At 40.4% G+C, this 24,478-nt stretch overlaps 1 protein-coding gene across 21 annotated transcripts in view; it reads right to left on the minus strand.

Annotated features, from left to right (window-relative positions):
- Positions 1 to 5,899: 5,899 nt before the first annotated feature.
- Positions 5,900 to 24,478, minus strand: part of nfasca (neurofascin homolog (chicken) a) — an 82,635-nt gene continuing 64,056 nt past the window's right edge. For 13 of the 21 annotated variants that reach the window (XM_018758651.2, XM_018758659.2, XM_018758656.2 and 10 more), the window contains 7 exons: positions 23,535 to 23,552; positions 18,781 to 18,918; positions 17,011 to 17,133; positions 14,089 to 14,238; positions 13,119 to 13,250; positions 12,500 to 12,569; positions 5,900 to 7,733 (listed from right to left, as the gene is read on the minus strand). In XM_018758651.2, coding sequence (XP_018614167.1) covers positions 7,505 to 7,733; positions 12,500 to 12,569; positions 13,119 to 13,250; positions 14,089 to 14,238; positions 17,011 to 17,133; positions 18,781 to 18,918; positions 23,535 to 23,552 — 860 coding nt within the window. In that variant the 3' untranslated portion in view covers positions 5,900 to 7,504. The remainder of the gene's footprint in view (positions 7,734 to 12,499; positions 12,570 to 13,118; positions 13,251 to 14,088; positions 14,239 to 17,010; positions 17,134 to 18,780; positions 18,919 to 23,534; positions 23,553 to 24,478) is intronic. The other 8 variants (XM_018758666.2, XM_018758667.2, XM_018758665.2 and 5 more) reach the window with 5 other exon arrangements.

Consider the following 24,478-nt stretch of genomic DNA (forward strand, 5'->3'; position numbering starts at 1 on the left):
TCAAACAGTAAGGAACCAAGACTGAACTGTTTGACCTCATTTCAAAGTGTCATGTCTGAAGGAAACTGTCATGGCTGGGTCTGGAAGGAAGCGGCGGACCCAAGTGCAGAGCGGTGTACGTGGAGTATTCGGGGAAATCCAAGAGAGGAGGTCAGAGAACAGGCGATGGGTCTTCGAGGTGCGAACGTCGTAACAGGGAGAATTCAAAAGGCGAGGTCGGTACACAGGCAAGAGGTCGATGATCATAAAGAGGTACAGGATCGTGGGAACAAGGGACGGGATTGGGGAAGGCGTTCGGGAACAGGAATTAGCTAGGAAGTCGCAAACGAGAAGGCTGAACAAGGTTCCGCATCAGCTGCTGGTCTGACACAGCCTTTTATGCCCCAGTCTGCGTTGCGTCCCAGGTGTTCCGTGTCGGCTCAGAGGTGTGGGCGTAGCAGAAACCAGACACCATTCGCTGCCTGCGCAATACCAGTGATACAATGATGGTGGTAGCAGCATCATGTTGTGGTTAAGAATGGCAGAAAACCCCCAAATCCGTGTGTGCAATGTTTGCCGCATCATACCCAAGAAGACTTAAGGCTGTATTTGCTGCCAAATTGTTGCACTGTGGAAGCAGCCAGGTGCAGCTGTAGCCAAAGCTTGTTGGTGCCAGTCATGGTGGCAACTCAAAAGCTCGCTGGTGGACACCGGAGGTGAGGGAAGCCATCAAGCTCAAGAAAGATGCCTTTAGGGCCTGATTAGCTCTGGGGACTCCTGACTCAGTGGACAGGTACCGGCAGGCAAAAAAGGTGGAAGCGGCTGCAATTGCAGAAGCAAAATCCAAAGCATAGGAGGAGTTTGGAGAGACTATGGAAAATTACTTTTGGTTGGCCTCAAAGAGGTTCTGGAGAACCATCCAGCCACTCAGGAAGGGTCAGAGGAGTTTTGCTCAAGCTGTGCTCAGCAAAGGTGGATAAACTCTGATCTTAAATAAGGACATTGTCGGGAGGTGGAAGGTACGCTTTGAGGAACTCCTAAACCTGAGAAATATGCCTCCCTTACAGGAGTCAGGACTTCCGGGGTATCAGAACTCATTTCCCTAGTGCAAATCATTGAGGTAGTAGAAAAGCTCCGCCGTGGCAAAACACCGGGGGTGGATGAAATTCACCCGGAACTACTTAAGGCCCTGGATGTTGCACGCCTCAGCAATGTTGCATGGACCTCTGGGATAGTGCCTTTGGATTGGCAAACTGGGGTGATGGTCCCTATCTTTAAGAAAGGGGACTGGAGAGTGTGTGCCAACTATTGGGGTATCACACTTTTAATCCTCCCTGGGAAAGTCTATGCCAAGGTGCTGGAAAAAGGCTCCGGGCGACAGTTGAATCTCAGATTGAAGATGAACAATGCGGATTCCATTCTGGCCATGGAATAGTAGACCAGCTTTTCACCTTCTCACAGATAACTAAGAGGACATGGCATTTCACTAGTCCAGCTTACGACCATGTTCCCCGGGAAATTCTGTGGGAGGTGCTTTGGGAGTATGGAGTGCCTGGGGCCACTACTGCGGGCCATTCGGTCTCTGTACACACGCAGCAAGAACTGTGTCGGCATACTAAGCATTAAATGAAGCCCGTTCAGTGTGGGTGTTGGACTCCGCCAAGGTTGTGCCTTGTCCCCACTCGTGTTTGTGGTTTTCATGGACAGGATATTAAGGTGCAGCAGAGGTCAGGAGGGCCTTCTATGCGGGGGCCAGAAGGTGATGTCTCTGCTTTTTGCGGATGATGTCCTTTTCACACCGTCACATGGATGCCTCCAGCAAGCACTAGAATGGTTTGCAGCCGAGTGTGCAGTGGTTGGTATGAGGATTAGCACCTCCAAGTCTGAGTCCATGGTTCACTCATGGAAAAGGATGGCATGTCCCCTTCAGGTAAGGGGAGAAAATTTGTCCCAAGTGGAGGAGTTTAAGTATCTTGGGGTCTTATTCACAGGTGAAGGGAGAAGGGAGCGTAAGATCGGCTGGTAACTGGGAGCAGCGGCAGCAGTAATGCAGTCTCTGTACCACACTGTAGTAGTGAAGGGGGAGCTGAGCCATAAGGCAAAGCTCTCTATTTACCGGTCACTCTATGTCCTTACTTTCACCTAAGGTCATGAACTCTGGATAATGACCAAAAGAATAAGATCACGGATAGAAGTGGCTGAAATAAGTTTTCTCCACAGGGTGGTGGGACTCATGCTCCATAACAGGGTGAGGAGTTCGGCCATCCGGGAGGAACTCAGAGTTGAGCCACTACTCCTGTGCATTGAGAGGAGCCAGTTGAGGTGGTTCGGGTATCTGGTAAGGATGCCCCCTGGGCACCTCCCTTTGGAGGTATACCAGGGCAGGGCCAACTTGGACAAGACCCTGAGGTTGGCCCATGAGGCGATGCCAAGATTATATCTCCTAGTTGGCCTGGGCGCGGCTGGGGTTGAACTGGAAGAAGTTGCGAGAGACAGGGACATCTGGGATTCCCTGATCTCCCTATTGTCACTGCAACCCTAGAAGGACAAGCGGTCAAGGAAATGGATGGATGGACATTTTTTAATACACGCACAGACACACACTTTCTGAACTGCTTGTCCCACATGGGGTCGCGGGGAACCGGAGCCTAACCCAGCAACTCAGGGCGTAAGGCTGGAGGGGGAGGGGACGCCAGTCCATCGCAAGGCACCCCAAGCGGGACTCAAACCCCAGACCCACCAGAGAGCAGGACCTGGTCCAACCCACTGCGCCACCGCGTCCCTCCCTTTTTTTAATAAATAAGCAAAAATTTCTAAAATCTTGTTTTCTCATTGTCATTATAAGGGTATTAAGCATAGACTGAAGAGGGGTAGCATGATTTTCAACAATTTTAGCATAAAGTTGTAACAACATTTTGTGTACAGCCTTAACAGAAGTCGCTCCAACTTTCTCCATGTATTGAAATTTCGATACAAACTAACTATGAACCAATTCATGCTCAACATATTCCTGGTTACAGAAATGCCTTAGCTGATGTTTTTTCTTGTCTCCAGTTGCAGAAATCCAAGTCTTCGTCTCCCAGTGTAGACTAAGGTGACCCTGGTTTTTGGAGTTAATCTTCCTGTGAACCACACTCTTGCTTCACTGTGCTTGAAATGTTATCTTCCCTTCCCCTTAACTGCCAGCAGTCTCTCAAAAATTTCTGTAACTTTCACTTTACTACTATATCAATTTAAGTAACCTTTCTCTGCTTTTGTGGAAGCATGGTGGAAGATCAAGTAGCATTGCTGTCTCACAGCACCTTTGCTTCTTTAGTTGTATCACCTTTGTCAATGAAAACAAAGCAATCTTTTTTTCTGTATTTTGGCAGCTGACATCTTAATTTCTAGTCTGTTGTCGTCTGGTTATTTGTGAATAATAAACATATGGCTTCCAGGACAAAGTGTGTGATGCAATGAACAATGTTTTGTGCAGATTAAAATTTCTGCAACTCCAATCCACTTCTTAATTTCATAATTCTAGTTCAGAATCTATAAAATTGACCCTAACAACTGGAATATTCACAGACAGTTTTAATGAATCAAGTATTTTGTATCTATTAAACTAATTTAGAGTTTAAACAAGCATATATTGCTGGTAAACCAAGTATTGTTACAAAATGTTAAGGCAGGTTAGTAGTAATGTCTGCTGTGAGAAAAATAAACGGGATACAAGAACAGTAAGAGAAAATGAAATGGCTTTACTATAAAGAAAGGGATCTCTAGCAGATCAAGCTGCTGCATTTCATACAGGCATACATTATAAGTATGTCAATATGCTGCTTTTGTTCATCATTTGGATGTATCTTACAACCACTGCTAACTTTGATTGTAGAAGCGGTTACTTCACAAAGCTGCTTAGATACAGTTATGACTGTAAATGTACAATAAAAAATAAATACAAATGATTATAAAACAATTCTCAAATAGGTGATATATACTATATATGCATATATCACACACACATAAACACACACACACACACATATATGCTCAAAATATTTTGAATATAATAATACATTGACATGAGGTTATTTAGACATTTAGCATCTGTGCCCAGTCACTTTAATTTTAATTCTGTTCCATTGCCTTTGAGTGTTTCTTTGGGATAGAATGGATAAGGACAAACTATACAGTAAGCACACACTGACATGGTAGCCTGTTGAAAATTGATTCACTGTTAGTTCTGGGCAGAGTGCCTTTGTTATACATCATGAATTACATGGGCACAGTTGTCATTTTCCATTTGTTAAAAAATACACACACAATGACCAGATGAAAAGACAAAAATAACATGAACATCAGTTACTTATACTCGTGTGTTTTTTTTTTTTTTTTACTGTGAGCAATATAGACTTTGGAGTTGACAAAAAAGACTGAGAGAAAAAAGTGTGGAGAGCCTTGAATAGGACCGAGGGACTCCAGGAAAGTGACCTTAGTGGCTCTTTGAGGGCATGTGTCTGAATGATGACATCCTGAACAATCTAACATGTCACTGTCACAGAGTTCTGCCAATCTCTGGAGCTGTCTGTGCAAGGCAGTCATGGTTTCTTGGCCACATATACATAGACTTGGTTTCAAGTCCCCTGACTGGCTGTTTTTGAGTTGAAGGAAAAAGAGATGACCAAGGAGCTGCTATCACAAGGGCCAAAGGACATTGAAAAAACCATCAAATAATGAAATCAGAACTGTTTGTCAGCAGGAGCTAAGGCTCATGTCCTCTGCCTGAGTCCATAAGTTCTTAGCAAATGATGTGAGCTGGAAGGCTGAGCAACAGGTATGAGTAGGTGAAAGGAATTGTGCTAACAATAGGAGTATGTTGGAAGTAAATTAGAGCATTCTCAATGAGTTGAGCTGTTTGTGCAGTTATGGAGAAGCAAGTTTTTAAAAAAATCTTTCAGTTTTTTATGTCATTAAATGATGGTATTCTGTTTATAAACAGAACTAAAGTGTTTAAAAGCTTGGATGTCTGTATGTGTGTACTTCTCTGTGAGAATGTCACTTGAGAGAGAAAGTAAAGAGCCAACCTGACTGTGGGGATTTTTTTTTTGGTAAAGAAATATGAAAATTAAAGAAAAAAATGCAAGGTGTAAAGAAAGGTTAGGGCAGAAGAATCCATATACGTGTAAATGAAGACTCATGGACAAAACTGGGTGCATCCTTTCATGCACGTCCCCTTTGAATTTGAGCTGAAATGCACAGAACTGAGTACGCATGAAAAGTATCAATCTAAAATGCATCAAGTATGTCATAAGTATGGGTTCAACTGAATTTGAAATATAATTTTAACTACATAAATACAATAGAATACTTTTCAAGAATGTTTGTATAAGTATAAAGCTTCCTGCTATTGTAATGTTTTAGTGTGTTATGAACAATTCAAACAGAAATATTACTAGAGGAAAGCAGCACAGTTAACTGACAAATATGTAATTTTAATTAATAACTAAGTGTTTAGTTTACAGCAGAAATGTCTATTGTCTCTAAAAGCTTGCATAAAACCATCAGTGATTTTTAAACATTTTAATTTATGAGGACACCAATATATTTTGGAGCAATGGAACAATGGTATTTAAAATTATTTTTCATCCTTAAGCCAACACAATATATACTGTTAACAGCCAGTAGTATAGTGGTTAGAGCTACTACCTTTGGCTCCAAAGGTCGCAGGTTTGAGCCCCACCTCTCGGTGTAGTCCCCTTAAGCAAGGCACTTACCCGAAATTGCTCCAGTAAAATTACCCGGCTATATAAATGGGTAAATAATTGTAACCTTAACACTGTAAGTTGTTTTGGAGAGAAGTGTTAGGTAAATGAATAAATGTTAAAACAGTATACATGAATCAATAAATGAATAAAATTAATGAGATCAGAAATATATAATTTCTAAATGCTTAGAACTGTTGTGTGCTCCTAGATATTAAGATACCCACAGATACTCAGGTATTTTTGTGCAGCAAAATGAGCAGTAAAAATCTTTTTCTTTCAGGCTTAATTGCAGCCAAAAGCCTGATTTACAGTGGTGTGTCCACAACTCAATGGGCATAGTGTTCTTAACAATGATCCATCCATCAGAGTCACATGGAGTCTTCTACAGCCATGTTACTCTCTGAACAAGCAAGTTCTAAATGCCTTTCCTGCACTGTGAGAAAATCATAGCCATCTGGATTATGTCACTTCTGTTTTTTCCAGTGCATGAGGCAGTGATCGCCACATAGAATTGTTGTAAAAGTCAAACTCCTATTCAATAGACTATGTTTAATTCTTGATTACAACAGAACCAGTAACTATCAGTAACGTTCTTCACCCAAATGTATGCCTTCAGTTAGTTAACAGTGACAATGACTCAGGCCAGACACCACATCGTTCAAGTGAGGTCTGTGTTCCAACAGATATTCCAACATGAGTACTATATCCAAATAGCACAGGCATCTCAGTAGACAAAGGCTAAGATTTTAGGTCCCCCATTAGATGGGGTGTAGCATGCGTTCTGGAGATCACACTCTTAACTATCGTCCTATTCGCCTCTGGAGCTACCACACTAACATGCTTTAGAATAATATAATGCATTTTTAAAGAAATTTGGGTGTCATGTATCTCAGTCCTTCAACAGCAGGCTTGGAATTTAAAAATAAAAACTTTTCTACATCTGCAGCCATTTGAATTCTCCCCAAAATGAATCCTCGGTTGCAGGGTGGGTGGGGGTTCACTGAATCTAGTATAGAAAAGGGAACAACAGTGTCCAAATGAATACAAGTTTTCTTTTTCTGGTGCCACCACAAAAAATACAAGAGGGAAATGAGTCTTTTTAACCCGACAACCCTTTGGCTGGAAATGCAGTGTGCATAGATATATAGGGCACTAACAGGTGTGCCATAACTGTTAACAGCATTTATTCACAAACTGGTGTTTTGACCAGGAGTTGAGATCTTTCAGTGTGACTATATCAATATGATAAACTCATCCTCCAATGTTATACCAATTCAATGACTTACACCTTAGAGTGGATCTGTAGCAGGCCTGCAAAGGGCTTGCTATTATCCTTGACTTTTCCAAATAAAATATGACAGAAGAGATTGGGGTTAAATCCAAACCAAAACAGCAGAGCAGCACAAAATGCTTGAAAGTCCAAACATTGACACCTTCCCTTTGTCCACTTTTAAATTTGTCCTCTTACAGCTCATTGAGGTCTTTGATAGGGCAAGGAAAGTGACGGGGTCGCTGATATGATTCTGGCCTTAAAAACCAGTTTGGACCCAAAACAGTGGCCCGGCACAAGTAACATTCCCTAAACTCCCCTTCTTGTAGACTGGGGACAGTGCAGTCCTCTGGGGCTGTGGGACTTCCTGGTCTTCCCAGCACTGGATGTACGTGTGTGCGAGTGTGTGTTTGTGTATGTGTTTGTGTGTGTGTGTGTGTGTGTGTGTGTGTGTTTGTGCATGTGCATGCACACATCCTCCCCGGGTTATCCCAAGGGTGAGATGGGGCTATGCCAGTGAGTAGATGGCGTTAACAGGTGAGGTGGCCTCAGAGCTCTCGTTCCCCTCTGTCTCTTCCTTGTCTTTCTTCACTGTGTATTGGCCAATGAAGGACCCATCTTCGTTGAACTGGCCATTACCTCCGTCACCATAGTCCACCAGGCTGTCATCACTCTCTTTCACGTTGCCATCCAGAGAGGTCTGGCTGCCTTGCAAGGGCTTGTTGTCCTCATCACTGCTATTGGGGGAAAAAGAAATGTGTCAGTGCCAGCAGGGATTTCTACACTCTCCAAACCACATGGATGTGAACAGAAAGGTTGACAGGAAGTTAGCACACTGATAAGGTGGACAAAATTCAAAATCTGAGGTTTGCTTAATAATTAGCAGATCTCATTTCCTGTTCTGGAATTACTTTTTGGATAAAATCTGGGAAAATGCACCAATAACTTAATTTACTATTATAATACATTGTGAGAGACAAGTCTTTATGAACAATACATCTTTTATTTTACACAATAAAATGAAACTGAATCATAATCTGAAACCAGTAGAGAATGTGATGTAACACTCAGAGAAATTTCAAGAAAACAAAATGCGATATAGAAAGTAAAAGAAAAGAAGTCCAAGTCAATACATCCTTTGGCAAAGAAGGAAAAAAAAACCCATCTAAATGTATTTGTCATTTACATTTGACCTTCAGTTAACTAAGGAAAATATAGCAGGAGGAGATGTACAGAAAACTAAAATAAAAAATTTTAAAAACTGAAGACGATATCACTACGCTGAGGATTTAGATCTCAGATATCTACACTGTCAGTCACATTCAGTGCTGTTTATGCTGTATGCTAGCACTGGGTAGATGTTTCATACTTTTGTGTGAGGGGGACTGAAACTGTCAAAGACAAGCTCAAAACAAGATTGAAAGGGTTCTGAGTAAAAGGCTGCAATTTTTAGTAAGTTTTCAAAGAGAACACCATGTACTCAGTTGGCCAGTCCTGTTTAGTGGACACTCAGTGGGCAAAGCAAAGGACAATTGTGGTAACTCAGATTACCAAGAAATGCTTTCTTCAACATGCACCATGCCAGGTTACTATGTGAACAAGCTAAACAGGCAGTGTTCATCATCAAAAAATATAACCAGAGGAAAAAACAAAATGCCCTCCAATTTCTCCCAGCCTCAACCACCCTGTGTGTGGATCTGTATTTGTAAATTCAGTTTCCAAATAAATATCATTGTTATGAAAAGTTAATACAATTTATACAATACAATTAGTGAACAATTAATGTTCACTTGAATGTCTTCTCCTCTCCCCACAGAATGTTTTGAAAAATATTCTTCAACATGTCAAATTTCACACAAAGCTTGAAGCTTTCTTAATGGAATCATTTGTGATAAAAAAAGTAACTCCAGTCAAATAAAATATTATGATACCTTTTGATACCATTGGGCTAAAATGAATAACACATTTAGTTAATTTATGTAAATTGTTACTTAATTTAGAGTTTTTTTTTTAATGATTACATTTTCACAATGCAAAACACGTTAAAAGCTATGAGGAAACTGAATGAGTGAGAATATATGCTTCTCACTCCTCCCATGTCTTTTTCTGTAATCAAGTAAATGTTAAGTAAAATTTAAGCTCCTTGCAAGAACTGAAAAAGGAAACTCAAGAGTTCTAGTTTGCACCCCAGGGTTAAGCAGTCAGAAGTCAGAATACGATGGTGCTTCACATGACTTTTTTCATACCTTTCCAGAGACCTTCCATTTCATGGGGAATGAAAAAAGAGCAAAATAAGATCATGAAACATTACGAGAGAAAACCATTACAGAAAAATGTAAAATAAAAACAGTGCCATAGTTGAAAAACTGGGAAAGAAAAAGACAGTAAACAGACAGTGTTAGAGCTTGATTTGCTCTTCTGAATAAAAGGCTATTCATCCTCTTATTAATACCACAGGAATGTCATTTGTTACTTAAAGACCTTTCAGATAAATTGTATATTCCATGTATAAATCATGTGTAACACAGTTTATATTTTAAGAAAGGTAACTTTTGCATTTACATTAAAAACAAATATAAAAATAGTAGGTATAATTTAATTTAATTTAGTTTAATTTAATTTAATTTAATTTAATCAAAGTTTCCAATAACCCCTATTCTGAAAGGTTTACATGTAAAAAATAAACTACATTTGGCAAATATGCTGCTTGCAAACAAATGCAACAAAAGAACTGTATTTTGGATTTGGAGTTTGGTTTGTTTTTTTTTTTTTTAATTTTTTAAAACCTTCCATCAGTATAGAAACAGACTGGAAACTGCTTTTTCAATAATTTTTGAGTGCTACTTGCAAACATGCAGAGGAACAGTGAACATGACAAGGCAGTTTTGTAATCAAACACAGGTTACATACACCAGGGCCCATTCAGTTTGTAGGAACAAACATGCAGTACAACAATACAAGCAAAGAAAAACAGAAAACTTGTGGACAAAGCATTTTGTTACTGACTATCTGACTGCTTTTTACAGAGCTGTCAGTCACTGGTGTCAAATTACATCATTCAGTGGGTGCTCTCGATACAGCTTCATGCATTTTTCTACTGCTTGATTTCTCCTATTCATCTGGAATTTTTGTTATTGTAAATATCAACTGTCAAAGCAAATCTGACAGAATAAACACATTAAGAATCTCAGTCATTTTATGTGTAAAAGATCACTGTTAAAGGTTATATGTTACCTAAAGGTTAATGTTAAACGGTTAAATCCTCCTAACTTTTTCAGGCAATTTATATTAGTTTGAATTTTTTAACCATAAAGAAATATCTTCTAATTTGAAAATGACATTATTGTTTTTCCATTACAGAATTTGACACCCCTGAAAGACAGTCCATTTGACTGGCCCTTTCTAATCAGCTGGTGGAGTGACCATGCTTGAGACAGCAAGTCTGAAGTGCCAAAACCAAGTACCTGTTCTCATTCCTTACATTAAGGGTAGCATTTTGGAGTTCGGGGACAGGAAAGAAGGGGCAGAAAACGATGGTAGATGGCAAACTGAGCAAACATACAGAATCTGCAGGATTGCTCACACCAGCTTTTTGGTGTATGACCCAAAAATCCTTCTTTCTTGAAGTTATTACATTTTACACAAAAAGCTTCACAATTAACAGCATAGATTGAAGATCTCTCAGCACAACACTGAATAAGATCAGTGCAATTTTTATTTGCAGTGAACACTAACTGAAAATGCAACTAGATCATTTACAAGCTTTGTACAGTCACAGTTTGCATAACTGATTATAGCAGGTCATCTTTTGACACAAGAGATCATATACAGATTATTTGAATTAAAAATATGAAGAAAGGTGATTTTCTGTTAGTCACTGCTCCTAGAAACATGTATGCTTCAAGGATATATAGAAAAAACAGAGATATCAAGCACATTTTACAGTGAAAACAAGTTAATGGATCCTTAATCAGAATTACCCAGTTCCCAGTGAGTTATGGTAGGTAACTTGAATACTTATGTTGCAATTTTGCATAAAAAAACATCTTATCAAAGTGTTTCCTGCACTAGTATTTAGATTAGGCCTCTTGTGATTCATGATGGATATTAGACAAAAGGAAATGATATTTAGGATAAGATGTGGTGTAGATTATGTGATATGGTGTTTATACAATGTTTTTGTGCTCTCTGCATTTTTTACTATTCTTCTGCAGGCAAAGATAAATTATAAGGTCTAACTAAATCTAGTCGGAGGCTGAAATTCTGCTAACAAAGAGGCTGTAAGACTGGCAGTCTCTTCAGTGAATACAGAAGGGTTGTGGATGGGCAGACTATGGTGGGGCAATAGTTAAGGCTGTAGTCATTGGTGAGGGGGGTACTACAGACTGTCTTAGTGTTAGCCAAGGGCACAAACACTTCTCAAGGCTGGAGATCATCACTATGTCCCAAAACAGTATATTTCAGCTGCTCAGGCATAGAGTTCCATCTTTTGTGTCAGGGTCTTCATTTGTATTCATAGAATACAGGCAGTCCCTGGGTTACGGAAATCTGACTTACGTAAAACCCATAGTTATGAACCACCCCCTGTAAAGCCGATAATATTAAAAATTCGAGTTACATACAATAGTTTGTAATATCAAACGAGCGCTACTTTGCGATGCGCATCAAAACATTGCGCGTCTACAGCGATTCATCGGCTTGTGACTACGTGAGCCTGAGGTAGGACAGACTTCCCTCTTTTCAGTCGGACCATGTTGCTATTAACAGTCTCGTGTGTTACTGTATTTTGCTTTAATTTTTTTGTTTTTACCCTCCTAACCATGGCACCAAAGTGTAAATTGATACAAGTGATGGTGATGTAGAAGAAAAGGAAAACGATCACGATTGAATAACACTGTGATCGGAAAAAGGTGAAATGCCAAGGAACACTGGAAAAGCATTAGGCTATAGTCGGTCAACGATCAGGAAAATTTTAAAGGACAAAGCGAAAATATTGGAGCATGTAAAAGGCTCTGTCCCGATGTCTCTCTCTCCATTATAAATATTGCAGTAACATTTATTATTATTATTGTTATTATTATTATTATTGTGTTATTTTGTTAAAGATGTTTTAGTGTAACTGGAAGTGTTTCTTTAATGTTTTTTATGCATAGAAAGGTACACTATACACTGTATTATTAAGACAAACATTTGACTAACTGATGTTAGATACAAACTGTACCCAACTGTTCCGACTTACAAATAAATTCAACTTACAGATATACTTAGGAACGGAACTCGTTTGTAACCTGGGGACTGCCTGTATCTTCATTTCTTCTAAACTAGAGCAACATTATACCATGTATAAATTGTGAATATTAATGAGATTTTAAAAAGTAACCTGCATTCACATGTTCCAAGTAAAGGTTATATTGATTTTTTACAGTGTACTCTTTACCTCACTTTGTCCAAGGACTATTTGACTTGAACTTAGACCATATAAATAGTCCTAAATTCATCTTACCGGTAGTCAAAGGACCCATCTTGATCTTTCTGATCGACTGCATCCAGTGGAAGATCTTTTTTATCCCGTACTAGGAAAAAATATAGACATTACATAATTTCTATATTTACATTTACATTTATTCATTTAGCAGACGCTTTTCTCCAAAGTGACGTACATCTCAGCAAAAACATCCATGAAACACATACATCTATCTCTTATGCAATGGCTTTTTTTATGTTTTTCCATACAACAGATTTTTATTACAGTATTAATTTGCTTCCACAATGGGTGTGTAATTCTCTACAACTGCATCGACACTAATGCTGGATATTTTGGGACAGAGGTACCGGTATGCATTTAGTGTTTCAAAAAGTTTTTCACCTCAGGGGTGTCTGTATGGTTATTGTTTAGCTAAATGTATGTATAAAACTTTACAGTATTAAACATTAGTTTTTCCCAAGGTTTATATGGTTAATTTGTTTCCTCTGCAATCTCAGCCAACGGCCCTGGTTTAGACATGTGGAAGGCACATCCAGTTGCCCAAATAATCTAGTCTTTGTTTATGTCCTTAGTTTATGTCCAACAGATATTGGTGAAAATTCATCTTGGACTTCTTACTAAGTAGAGGGTAGTCTACCTGGGTACTTTCCTCCACGGCTTCTTTTGATGAAACAGACAATAAGGAGGATCAACACCAGCAACGCCACAGCACACATTAGCCCAATGAACCATCCTTGCGTGGCAATGTCCACCTGGTCCTTGCTGTATGCTATTTGCACAATCACAAACACACAGAGAGAAAAGGACAGGTGTGCAAAGGGAGAGATGGTGAAAATGCACATTACTTTTGGTTTATTGACACCTGTGCAGCACAAAAGAAAGCAAAACTATGGAGAAAAAAAATTCAGTTTAAACCCCTGCCTTTTAAGTATGTGAACAAACATTCATGTATTCCTCTTTACTTCTGTAATTAATAGCTTGTTTCCTGACATGTAGCCAGTTCCAGGACCTGATGCAAATGTATGAATTCCACCATTGTTTTTAGCCTGTTTTTCAGTGTGTATATCTTTCTCACAATAAGGGTTTCCAACATTGTTACAATATTTACAATATTTTCTTACATACAAACATGTACAGATATGTGTGAAAGTTGACTGCATACTGCACGCTGTGGGTAAAAAAGTAATTCCTTGTCAGTTTCCAAATTAATTCAGTTGAAAGCATTCTGGAAAATGACCCCATATAGCAACCACCTATCTAGGTGCCTGCAGTCCATTCTGAAAACATCTGAGATGGCTGACTCTACCAAACCAAAGCCAGGCTATACAGGTCTGCAAATACTCCAAGCTTCAGGACACATACAAACAAGCTATTTTCACATGACACTGTCACATGGACCAGGACCTCAGAAAGCAGTGCCTACCCAAATGATCACAACCATGAATACAAAGGAATTTAAATGTGAACACCATGTTGTAAATATTAAGACCATGCACTGGAGCTCAAATATGAAGGCTGAGCTCAACAAGGTTCCCTAGTTTATGAGCTGGGGTTCTCTAGGGGGTGCCTTCCCCTTCCACGCAGCTCTGGCCCTCAGACTGCCTCACCTGCGAGGGTCTCAAAGTCGACGTACTCGCTGCTGATGCCATGGTGCTCGTGGGAGTACACACGCAGCTGGTACCTGGCCCCCTCAATCAGCCCCGCCAGCTTTATAGGGGGCTGGTGTTTGACTGGCACGCTTCTCACTGTCCCGTTACCTTGGGAGACACAAGAGAAGCGCCCATCAAGGCGGAGGTGTAGCCTGTTAAAATGATACAAAGGCGGGACTTCCATCTGATGGGCAGCATGTCTCAAACAGGAGCTTTATACTTTGGGTGAAACCCTTCCTCATTGAACTAATTTTTCAGACTGTTCCAGAAGCATAATTTTTCTGTTTTTTTTCAGCTGACCCTGTAGCTTTTAAAATTTCTTTAAAAATAATTCTCAGGAGAGAAAGAAAGGAAAAAAAAGATTAGGAGCATTTCAATAAAACCAAAGAAAGTTTAAATCTCAGTTTTGCCAAAAAATGAAGCCAACAAGACAGAGTGAAACAATGCAAGTTTTTTGCATTTAGGCACACATAGATTTTCATCCTTTTGCTACGTAGTCCAGTTTTCTCCTGAGAATTGAAAAGCAAGCTACAGTGAAATAGGGTTTATAGGGGAGGGGGAAGTTACCTGCACACCTCTTTCCATCTCAATGCAAGATGCAAGAAAAACAAATCTACTCTAATTAAGACTCAGCTTTATGCAAAGCTGAAAAACCAAGAGTTTATGATCATTAAGAAGACATTACATCATCAAAGAATGACGATGTTCCAAGGGTATGTAAAGAGGTGACAAAAGCAGATTGTCCATGCCAAAAGCTGATTGTCAGACCACAAAGCAGTGTTCTGCATTGAAACGATTTTCCCTTCTTCTGACATTTAAAGTCAGCCATGGGATAAGATTTGGGCCTGAGACCCTCTCTGAGTAGCAGGAAGGCAAGAGTGCTATGCAATTGTATTTAATCAGTGCAGATATCTCACAATATCAGGCAGTGAAATATTTCTCTCTATAACAGCGGAGAGGACATTTGAGCAGTGCTTCATGCAAGTTAAGCGCTTGATTCCTATGCCACCAGAGGTGGCATTCTTATGTACAAACTCTCACAGATGCTTCTCATCTGTGTCTGCTCTAGCAAGCAGGGATATGGCTCTTACAGTGCTTTCAAACATCTTTCAAGCTGCAGTGAGGAGTCCCTTTGCTCATGTTGTCACTTTGTCAATGCCACACCAACCATCATGCAACATGCAGAACCCAACAGGCTGACAAGTGGTGGATGGACAGACATCCAGTCCGCATGTAGGATATGGTAGATGGAGCATCTGATTGTCTGGCAGGAAACAGGTGGAGGAATGAAAGTCAGCATCCTTCCACCTACAGGTGTGTGACCAGGGACTGCTTCATATTTTACATTGTTGAAACAAAGTGTGGCCAAAACATGAGAAGGTCTGGTTTTTGTTGAGTGATTTGCAAAGGCTATGTTCAGTACAGAGGAAATGTGCTCGAAGGGGGCCAAGCCCGGCCGGGCCATGGTCCCCTTTTCTCTCCCTGCCACTGACCCCACCCCGGAAGCAGGGAGGGAGGACGAGGAGAGAGGGGATCCAATGGGAAAAACCCCGGACTGCAGACTGTCAGTTCAACAATGAGTAATATTACTGGGTATCTCAGCTTTTGAAGGAAATGTAACTGTCTGTGGACCAGGTTAGCCACACCTGCTTTCAAGCTTGCTTAGAGATTGCATATCCAAATGTGTCTCTAATAATCTCATGGAAATGAATGAGAGTAAGAGAATCAGCAGCACTCCATACCCATCAAAAAAGAGAATACACCAAAAAGAAACACTCAGGGTAAGGAGGTGCTGACATATTGCAGTGAGAAAAACCTTTGTATGCATCAAACTCAGTGCACCCCAGAATCCTGCTTTGACAGACAATGTAGTGTTCATTTGCAGAAGAAGATAACATGAAGTATGACAGACTTCAGAGAAGCCAGAAGAGAGCAGGAAAACATTCTGCACAAGCAATGAGGGACACATGTCTCAAAGATGAAAGGCAGCACATAAAATCTGCAGCAGCTCTTCCTCAGCAGAGGTTTCTTGCACCGTGGAAAGTGATAATCGATGACAAACCCTCCATCTGCCTGAAAAATTGGGGCCGTCTCTTTAATTTTCAAAATTGATTTGAATGCATTTTTTCTCACCCTACACTCACAATGGAAAACATTGCCCCCTGTTCAGATGAGTTTGTGTGAATACATATGTTTGTTTATATATCAGAACACATATCTGAGGGTGTACCAGCTTGGGGAGCAGAGAGTAATGTGATCTAGAAATAATCTATATTTTGCAAATCCAAATAATAATCTAAGGGGATTTCCAGGATGGCATTTCACCCATGATGGGACTGGAACAACTGAAAATCCTACAGAGAAAACACTGTGGCAACATTATTTTGCAGGGAATTACAGACACCTATGACCCTACATAACCCTGTCAGGCCCCTCAGTGTGCTCACAGTATGTTAGCTCTATGTCTCTCGATAGCTCTATGTCCCTCTCTCTGCCACCCAAAAGCTGACTGACTTTCTAAAGGGAACTTTCACAGCTTTCATAGGATTTCCCAGCTGAGGGTTCTTAAAACTCCCTGAAACAAATTTGATGAGCCCTTCACTGGAAAATGTACAAAAGCTGCTGTCTGTATGTAACAAAAAATCACGTATTACTAATTCAGCCAAACTACTAATTCTCCTGTCCAAGGCTTGAGAAGGACAAGATGTGATTACCGAGTAGCTCAGTCATAGGCGATGAGAGGAGTTCAACAAAAAAATGTTTAAAATGTATTTTTTTCACCAGTGCATTGTGTTGTTCCCTGTAGAAAGTCACCCACTGCTCCAGCTCTGGTCCCAATCCCTTCCCCAATGAGGGCGGCCTGCTGTTTCTCATCCTTACTCTTCAGAGTGAACTCTAGCACAAACTCGCTGCCATTTGTGGGGAAGTTGTGCTTCCAGCTGACGTCGGCATAGTTACTGTTCGGCTCAACTGTCAGATTCCAGATCTGCCTTCTAGGAGCAGCTACACAGAACAAGTTGGAAAAAGGTAATAAATGCGATGGGCAACCAATGCAGAGACAAGAAATTCAGGTCAATAAAACACTCAGTGAAAGCTTTACAAATTGACTTGCTCGATGAGGGTTCTGTGATGCTTCTTTTTTTCTCTGTTCTTGTCAGAGAAACAATATTGCAATAATAATAATAATAATAATAATAATAATAATAATAATAATGCTAATATTATTATTTTCATTATTATTATTATTATCATCATTATTATTATTATTATAAAACCCATAGACCAAAACAAATATTCAAGCAGTCTTTTGGTTAAAACATTACACTTTCATTTTCAACATTCACAAGCAGTGAACCATATAATTTAACTTACTGTCTTAACAAAATTAGTTGAACTCCATTTTAAAAATCTTAATGAGGCAAGAAGAATTTAACTGAATTGCACATTCACTCTGCTTAATGCTGAGTTGAACAACCTTGCTCTATGGTCACTCTTTGTATTGATAATCAAGATTTCATCTGAGGTGTCAAGTGACAGGCCAGCAGAGTACAGTGCAGAGATCCTCTAACACCCTGCAACAAGAAAAAACTAAGGAGTGAACTCGGGCTACAGCTTCCGTACGATCCCAAATGTCTTCTGTGAAAATATTCCTCCTTGACTCAATCCAAATATTTTAGGAAATAAACACAATCTGCATGAAATAATACAGATTTGTCTACAATTTCCCCACTGTGTTCTGAGTCAGAAATTTCCACAAACATAACTAAATGTTTGATGCTGCTGCTACCATCTACAGAATGTGGACATAGCCACAGTTAATGACATGGACCTCTTCTCCACTGTCCTCCTAAGGTGACAGAGTTGTGTGAGCCATTAATTTTCTTGGCTTCCAGGTTCCTATTACACTGACAGCAGGGGAAGGTGGAGTAGGGGGATTTTGTTACGGGGGACCTTGTTACTGTGTTTCTATTTGGCTGCCACAGCCAAGTGATTATGAGTCTTGAGCTGTGCCCCAAGGAGGATGATTGTGACTGCAGTCTACTTCAGTGAGGTGTTAGCCAGCTGTATGCTGTGTCCTCAAATGAAAAGTGAAGAAACCAGATGGACTTTCCCTAATTTTATAGTCCTGCTTAAGTTATGTTCAGGAAAAGCTATGGTGTGTGTGGGTATTCAATGTGTCGCAGCACTGAAGTGATCAATTACAGTTGTATTCTGGACAGTGCAGCATCACCTATATTCTTAGAAAAAAACTAACTACTGCCAGAAAATGGAGCCTTTCAGTAAAGTATAAAAGTTAAAAACAAGGAACACAACACTAACTAATGAGCTGAGTGGTGGAACGTGGTGAAAACCTGAAAACTGGTAAACCGGCAGCCTTGGAGATAGCCCTGGTTAGGAAAGTTAACTTTGTCAGAGTTAGTGAAGGCAACGCAGCATAGTATTACTGCATCACTGTTTTTCATAAGTGAAAAGGAGCAACTGTACTCTTTGGACTCTGTTGACCCTTTCACCCAAACATGGGCGGGTATCGAGTGAGCTTCCACTGACAAAATGCTCCCTGTGGAAAAGAAGAGGATGACAACCAGCAAAGCCCCACAATGAAAAAGTACAGAGTTGACGTGTCCAGTACAGACAGGTCTGTGCGCTTACTTGAGAGTATGACTGTGGGAACAGTTGTGATCATGGTAATAGTGGTGGTGGTAGTTGTGGTTGTGATGCTAGCAGTTGTAGTAGGTGAGGTAGAAGGAGTGGAAGCAACTGCAGACAGCAAAATGTCTGTAGACACAGCTACAAAGGAGGGAAAGAGCATACTTTAACCAGAAGAGCAGGAACGAAAAGAAAGACACAAATTTCCACCAGGAACACAAACAGCACGAGTTCATTTACATGGACAGGCAGAGGAACTATACATGTAGAGGAGTCAATAATTTTAAATACTGGAGATAGATGTTTTGGTTTTAGCAACTAGCATTCCACTGTAAATGGTCTTTTTTGTGCAGGGTACATATATTACTTTTCATAAATTTCTTTAATAGTATATTTGTGTGTTTCACTAACAATGTATGCACAGGCAGTCCCCGGGTTATGAATGCCCGAACTGTGTACAACCCAAAGTTACGACCCACCCCCGTAAAGCTTACTATATTAAAAATTCGAGTTACATCAAATTATTCGTGGTAACAAACGGGCGCTACATTTGCAAGGTGCATCAAAACATTTCGCGTTTGTTGGCTCGTGGACGTGTGAGCCCAAGGTAGGACAAAGACTTTCTTCTTTTCAGTCGGATTGTCATGCTCATGACCTTGCCCCAAACATCCACAGCTGCCCGAAATAAAAGCAGTGGGGTATAAAGAAGCCACGCCTGCACATCCTGGTTGCGGAATCTCATTTGAGAAAGCCGTCTCTCCAACGCTCTCGAGTGAACCCACGACAACCTACCCATCCTTCCAAGTCCCTAGTTCTCCTTAATCCCTTGTTCCCGTTGAAACTAAAGTGGAAATAGTAAAGTGATTGGAAAAAGGTGAAACGCCAACGAACATTGGAAAAGCAAACACTAAAGTTTCTTTCATGTTTTTTTATACCCACACACACACACACACACACACACACACACACACATTCTCTCTCTCTATTATAAATACTGGAGTAACATTTATTATTATTATTATTATTATTATTATTATTGTTATTATTATTATTATAACATCATTACATTGTACTATTATTATTATTACTGAATTGTTTTAGTAAAGATGTTTTAGTGTATCTGGAAGTGTTTTTTCAATGTTTTTTTATGCATAGAAAGATACATGATACATTAAATACTAAGACAAACATTTGACTAACTGACGTTAGACATGAACTGTACCTATCTGTTCCGACTTACATATAAATCCGACTTAAAGACTGACTTAGGAACACAACTCATTTGTAATCCGGGGACTGCATGTACTGCACTGTCACTGCCCTCCTGTGGCTAATATCTACTATTGTCATCAAAACTGAACAGAAACTTGATATCTGTAGTATACAGTATGTAATTAAGTCTGCAAACATTATAATAGCATATGCAGGTCAGAGGGACAGTTGGGCACACAAATTAGACTTATTTAGCAGGGACAGATTCTGAAAATTTGTGTTTTTTCCTCTCTCTTTCTTTTTGCCTTCTTTGATTATTCTGATGCTACATGCTGCTCTAAAACAGTGCATAATCAAAGTTTGTTTTACTTTGTTCAGTTTTTTTCTGTAATCCTGGAGATTCTATTACAGCCCAGGAATGCTTCAACTTTGCACTCCAAAACTACCCATGTGTGCCACATCTCTCTCACTCCCCTAACCCCACATACTGAACTTTGACTAAAAAATGCAGTGAAAATTGTGAGGAAACATGAGACGATGGGCTGAGGCCAGACCAAGGGTTTTGCCAGTATGCCAAACCATGCCACTGTGGCCACTAAAAGCCTGGTGAGACCTCATTTCATCTGGGAGCCTCTGCAGGACTTGCTAACAAAAGTGATGCTGTGCCTTGATGAGAGGCATACTTGCAGTGCCTCCCACAACCAGACAAAAGAGGGTAAAGACTTTGTAGAACCAAGAGTTATCAGCAGTCTTACCTTGCCTGCCAGACATTACACTTGTTTCAGATAACATGTTGAGAGCACAAGCAACACTGCTTACTCCAGGCCAAGTGATTCCTTTGGCAACACAGTTCTCAATCAGAAGCAAAAAATAAAAGTAACAAAAGCGGATTTGCGTGCAGTGTTTTTTGCAGCATTCAATGTGAATTGTGTGCATCATGGCCCATGTGCCACAGCCATCACCATCCTCGTGTCAAAATCGATCTCCCTATTGGTGAGTGTATGCGCCTGTAGCACGCCGGGGTGGTCTGAAGGAGGGGCAGAGCCGGGGACGGGCCAACAGCAACTGAACTTAATCAATGCTCCTATTTCTTTCCCTGGCCCGGCTAGTGAGAGAGAGAGCGACTGAGAAGCCGACACCGGAGACGACCCCGAGATGTCGGCAAATCAGAACACGACCCCAACCCAGAACGCAACCCCCCTCTTCTGAGTGCCCCCACGACCTACCAGTTCCCTGTGCCCCCGTTTCCCCGCCTTTCCCCTGTCTGTTGACCCCCACAACTTTGAATAACCCCCCCTTCTCTCACAACCCTCATGACTGTGCCGGCGCTTCTTCATTACAGCGCCCAATGGAGATGAATGTCAGGAAGGTAAGCCCTGTCTCCAGAGAAAAGGCTTCTGGGAAAGAGGTCATTAAAATGTAAATGGAAAACAGCAGGGTATACCCTCAGCTCATCACTCCCCCCTGACTCGCTTCCCTTTCCCTTTCCCTCCCCACACTGTCCACACATAGCTTGTATTGCATCGTATGTAGGGTACTCTCCTGGTGAAGCCCCGCAGCAGTGCCAGCCTTTCTCGTTTGAGGAACTCATCCATGTATGTAGGCCATGCAAAGCGAGCAAATAAAATAAGCTGCCTAGAAACAGGCCCAAGTGAACAACAGAGTGCAGCAAAGGACATGCAAGCTGAGAGCAGGTAAAACAGGAAGGTAACAGGAAATAATGGAGCATAGAAAGTTGGGGAAAGTTCTCAGGGGCTGAGAAACCGAAGGATCCAAAGACTGAAGTTGCTCTCGTAGAGGAATTATTAAAAAAGAGGGTGGTGTCAAAATTATCCAATCTGCACTTTCAGAACCTAATGCTACTCTGGAAATGACAACATTTACTTAACAACACTTAAAACAATGTGTCACATAAGCCAGGATGTATGAAAGTCGAACACATCATTCTATGAATTCGTCTGTCGAATTACAGTCTTGTCTGTGGAAAAATTGCTATGGCAGGTCATAAAATCTAAAGGTGCACACAATGCTTTTAGCTGTGTAAATATTTAGTTCAGCAGCCTACATCGGGAGCTTTGGTCTCAGAAACTTCCAAAATTTTGGCAAGCAACCACTCCAGTAACAGACCAGGAGGTGCTAATCCCATCCCTGAGAACACATGAAAGACAGAAAAGAAGACAAGTCCATGGATGGACCAGAGATGTGCCATAAAAATAAAAAGTATTTTTAGCCTCGTATTGCTTTGATCAGAGCCTTTTCAGAGTGCAAGGGCTGGGCATGACATAGTTTATACTCACTTGTGATAAGCCTGTTCCAATACATCAGATCCATTCTTATCATGTTTACCATTTTAGTGAAAATGCATAATAAAGACATGAGCCACTGGCTCACTGTTAAAGTGACTACACTCTGCAGATATCTGAATTTTGATAAAAGATATGGCATTTTCACATTTTTTCAGACACAAAGTCAGCTCCAAAAATTTTGTAATTTCTTTTTCAAATACAGGTATCTCCCGCTTTTCAAGTTTGCTTTACACCACTTTGCTTTTACGAAAGACCTACGTTAGTACCTATTTTCACTAACTGAAAGAAATCCGAATAGGATTTTCACTTTTACAAAAAAAAGGCAAAAAGTGAAAATAGCGTTGTGTTTGCTTTGCAGCTAGCCATTATAGAAGCAGTGTGCACGCTGAGTAGCAAGAGTGGCGCTGCCAAGCTCCTTCCCTGGGAACTACACTCAGTATTTCAGCATCAAGCCACCATAGCCTTGAACTATGTCTGTGAGCATCTGTGATTTGATCTCGATTTATTTTGTGCATCCGTTAGAAAGATGTGTCCTAAGGTATCAGAAAAGTCTAAGAGTCTATCACTCCTGCTTTCAGTCTATGCTAATGTTATTTTAGGTTTTATGTGTTCTTTGGCGGGGGTGCAGTGGCACAGTGGGTTGGCCCGCAGTCCTGCTCTCTGGTGGGTCTGGGGTTTGAGTCCTGCTTGGGGTGCCTTGTGATGGACTGGTGTCCTGTCCTGGGTGTGTCCCCTCCCCCTCCGGCCTTACGCTCTGTGTTACCGGGTAGGCTCTGCGACCCTGTATGGGACAAGCGATTCTGAAAGTGTGTGTGTGTTCTTTGGTATGATTTGGTAAGTTATTTTTTGGGTCTGGGAATGCTTAAAAATTTTTCTGATATAAATTAATGGTAATTGCTTCTTTGCTTTACGCCATTTCAGCTTATGAAAGGTTTCATAGGAATGCTCTACTTTTGAATAGCAGGGGAAACCTGTATTGAGAATGCATCTTTGTTTGTGTATGTATTACACAATATCTATCATACGTTCTATATTTTTACACCCTTCTCCTCTCCACTGAAATGCTGTTGCTGTAAGACAGACAGTGAGTCTGACTGTACCATTGCACTCTGTTGGCAGGTCATAAAAATACAGAGCAAAAATGAGGCCTCCTTGCTGATCGGCTACATTGCTCTGCTAAGGGATGGATACACAGTCAGACCACCCACTTCCTGTTACCTAGACCTGTAGAGACAGTACCTGTGCTGTCAGCATCTTCTGTCAACACCAGAAGAGACAGAGAGAAAAAGGAGATACAGGAGATGATAAGTTCAGAAAAAAGGACACCCAGAGGAAATGAGAGAGGAGACAGGATTAAAAATGGATGACAGAAAAAAAGGGAGAAAAACTGAGAATTTACTTTCCACATTTAGAAAAGGCACAGCACAGAAAGACATGGCAGAAAACTTGAGGCTGATATTTTATTCAGGAACTGTGTTTTCCCACTGACAGCAACAATCAAAACAGTGTGTTCACTCCCACTGATTTTCAGGCCCAAAAGACGTGATTTACCCAGTGCTGGTATCCTACTCTGCTGAACAGACACCTGTGTTTATGCATTTTCTGAACTGAGAATAATGGTCTTTTCAGCAATTGATTGGCAGATCCTGGATTTTAAAGTTAAACCTAATTCCTCTTAATGAAACCAGCCATCACAGTCCTGTGTCTGAGGCCAACTCCAACAATATCATTCCATGTCTCTGAACTATGCATTATTCATCAGAAGAGCAACATTTACGACAACTACGTTTTGCTTCACAACTGACCGCAAATACAATGGTGGTCCCATTATATTCTAATTATAATTTAATTATAATATATCTATTATAATAATACTCTTAATTATTACATATATTATAACTGAAATTATAATATATATATACATATTATAATTCTAATAATTATTATTATTGGATTGTAAAGGAGCTGACAAATTCTTATCGACTAGCCGTCGTGACGTCGTAGAGCAACATATTACTCACAGGTTCGTGGTGCTGATGTAAACAAACATACTGCACCGCTATAAAAGTATAGCACATACAATTAAGTACAGTACTTTTTATCGTTATTTTAGGGTGTGCTCTTTCCACTTAAAAAAGTTTACTGTACAACAGTATGCTGTGTTACACTGGTAGCAGCATCAT

This window comes from Scleropages formosus, chromosome 2 (assembly GCF_900964775.1).
Source record: "Scleropages formosus chromosome 2, fSclFor1.1, whole genome shotgun sequence".
In the NCBI taxonomy this organism is placed as follows: Eukaryota; Metazoa; Chordata; class Actinopteri; order Osteoglossiformes; family Osteoglossidae; genus Scleropages; species Scleropages formosus.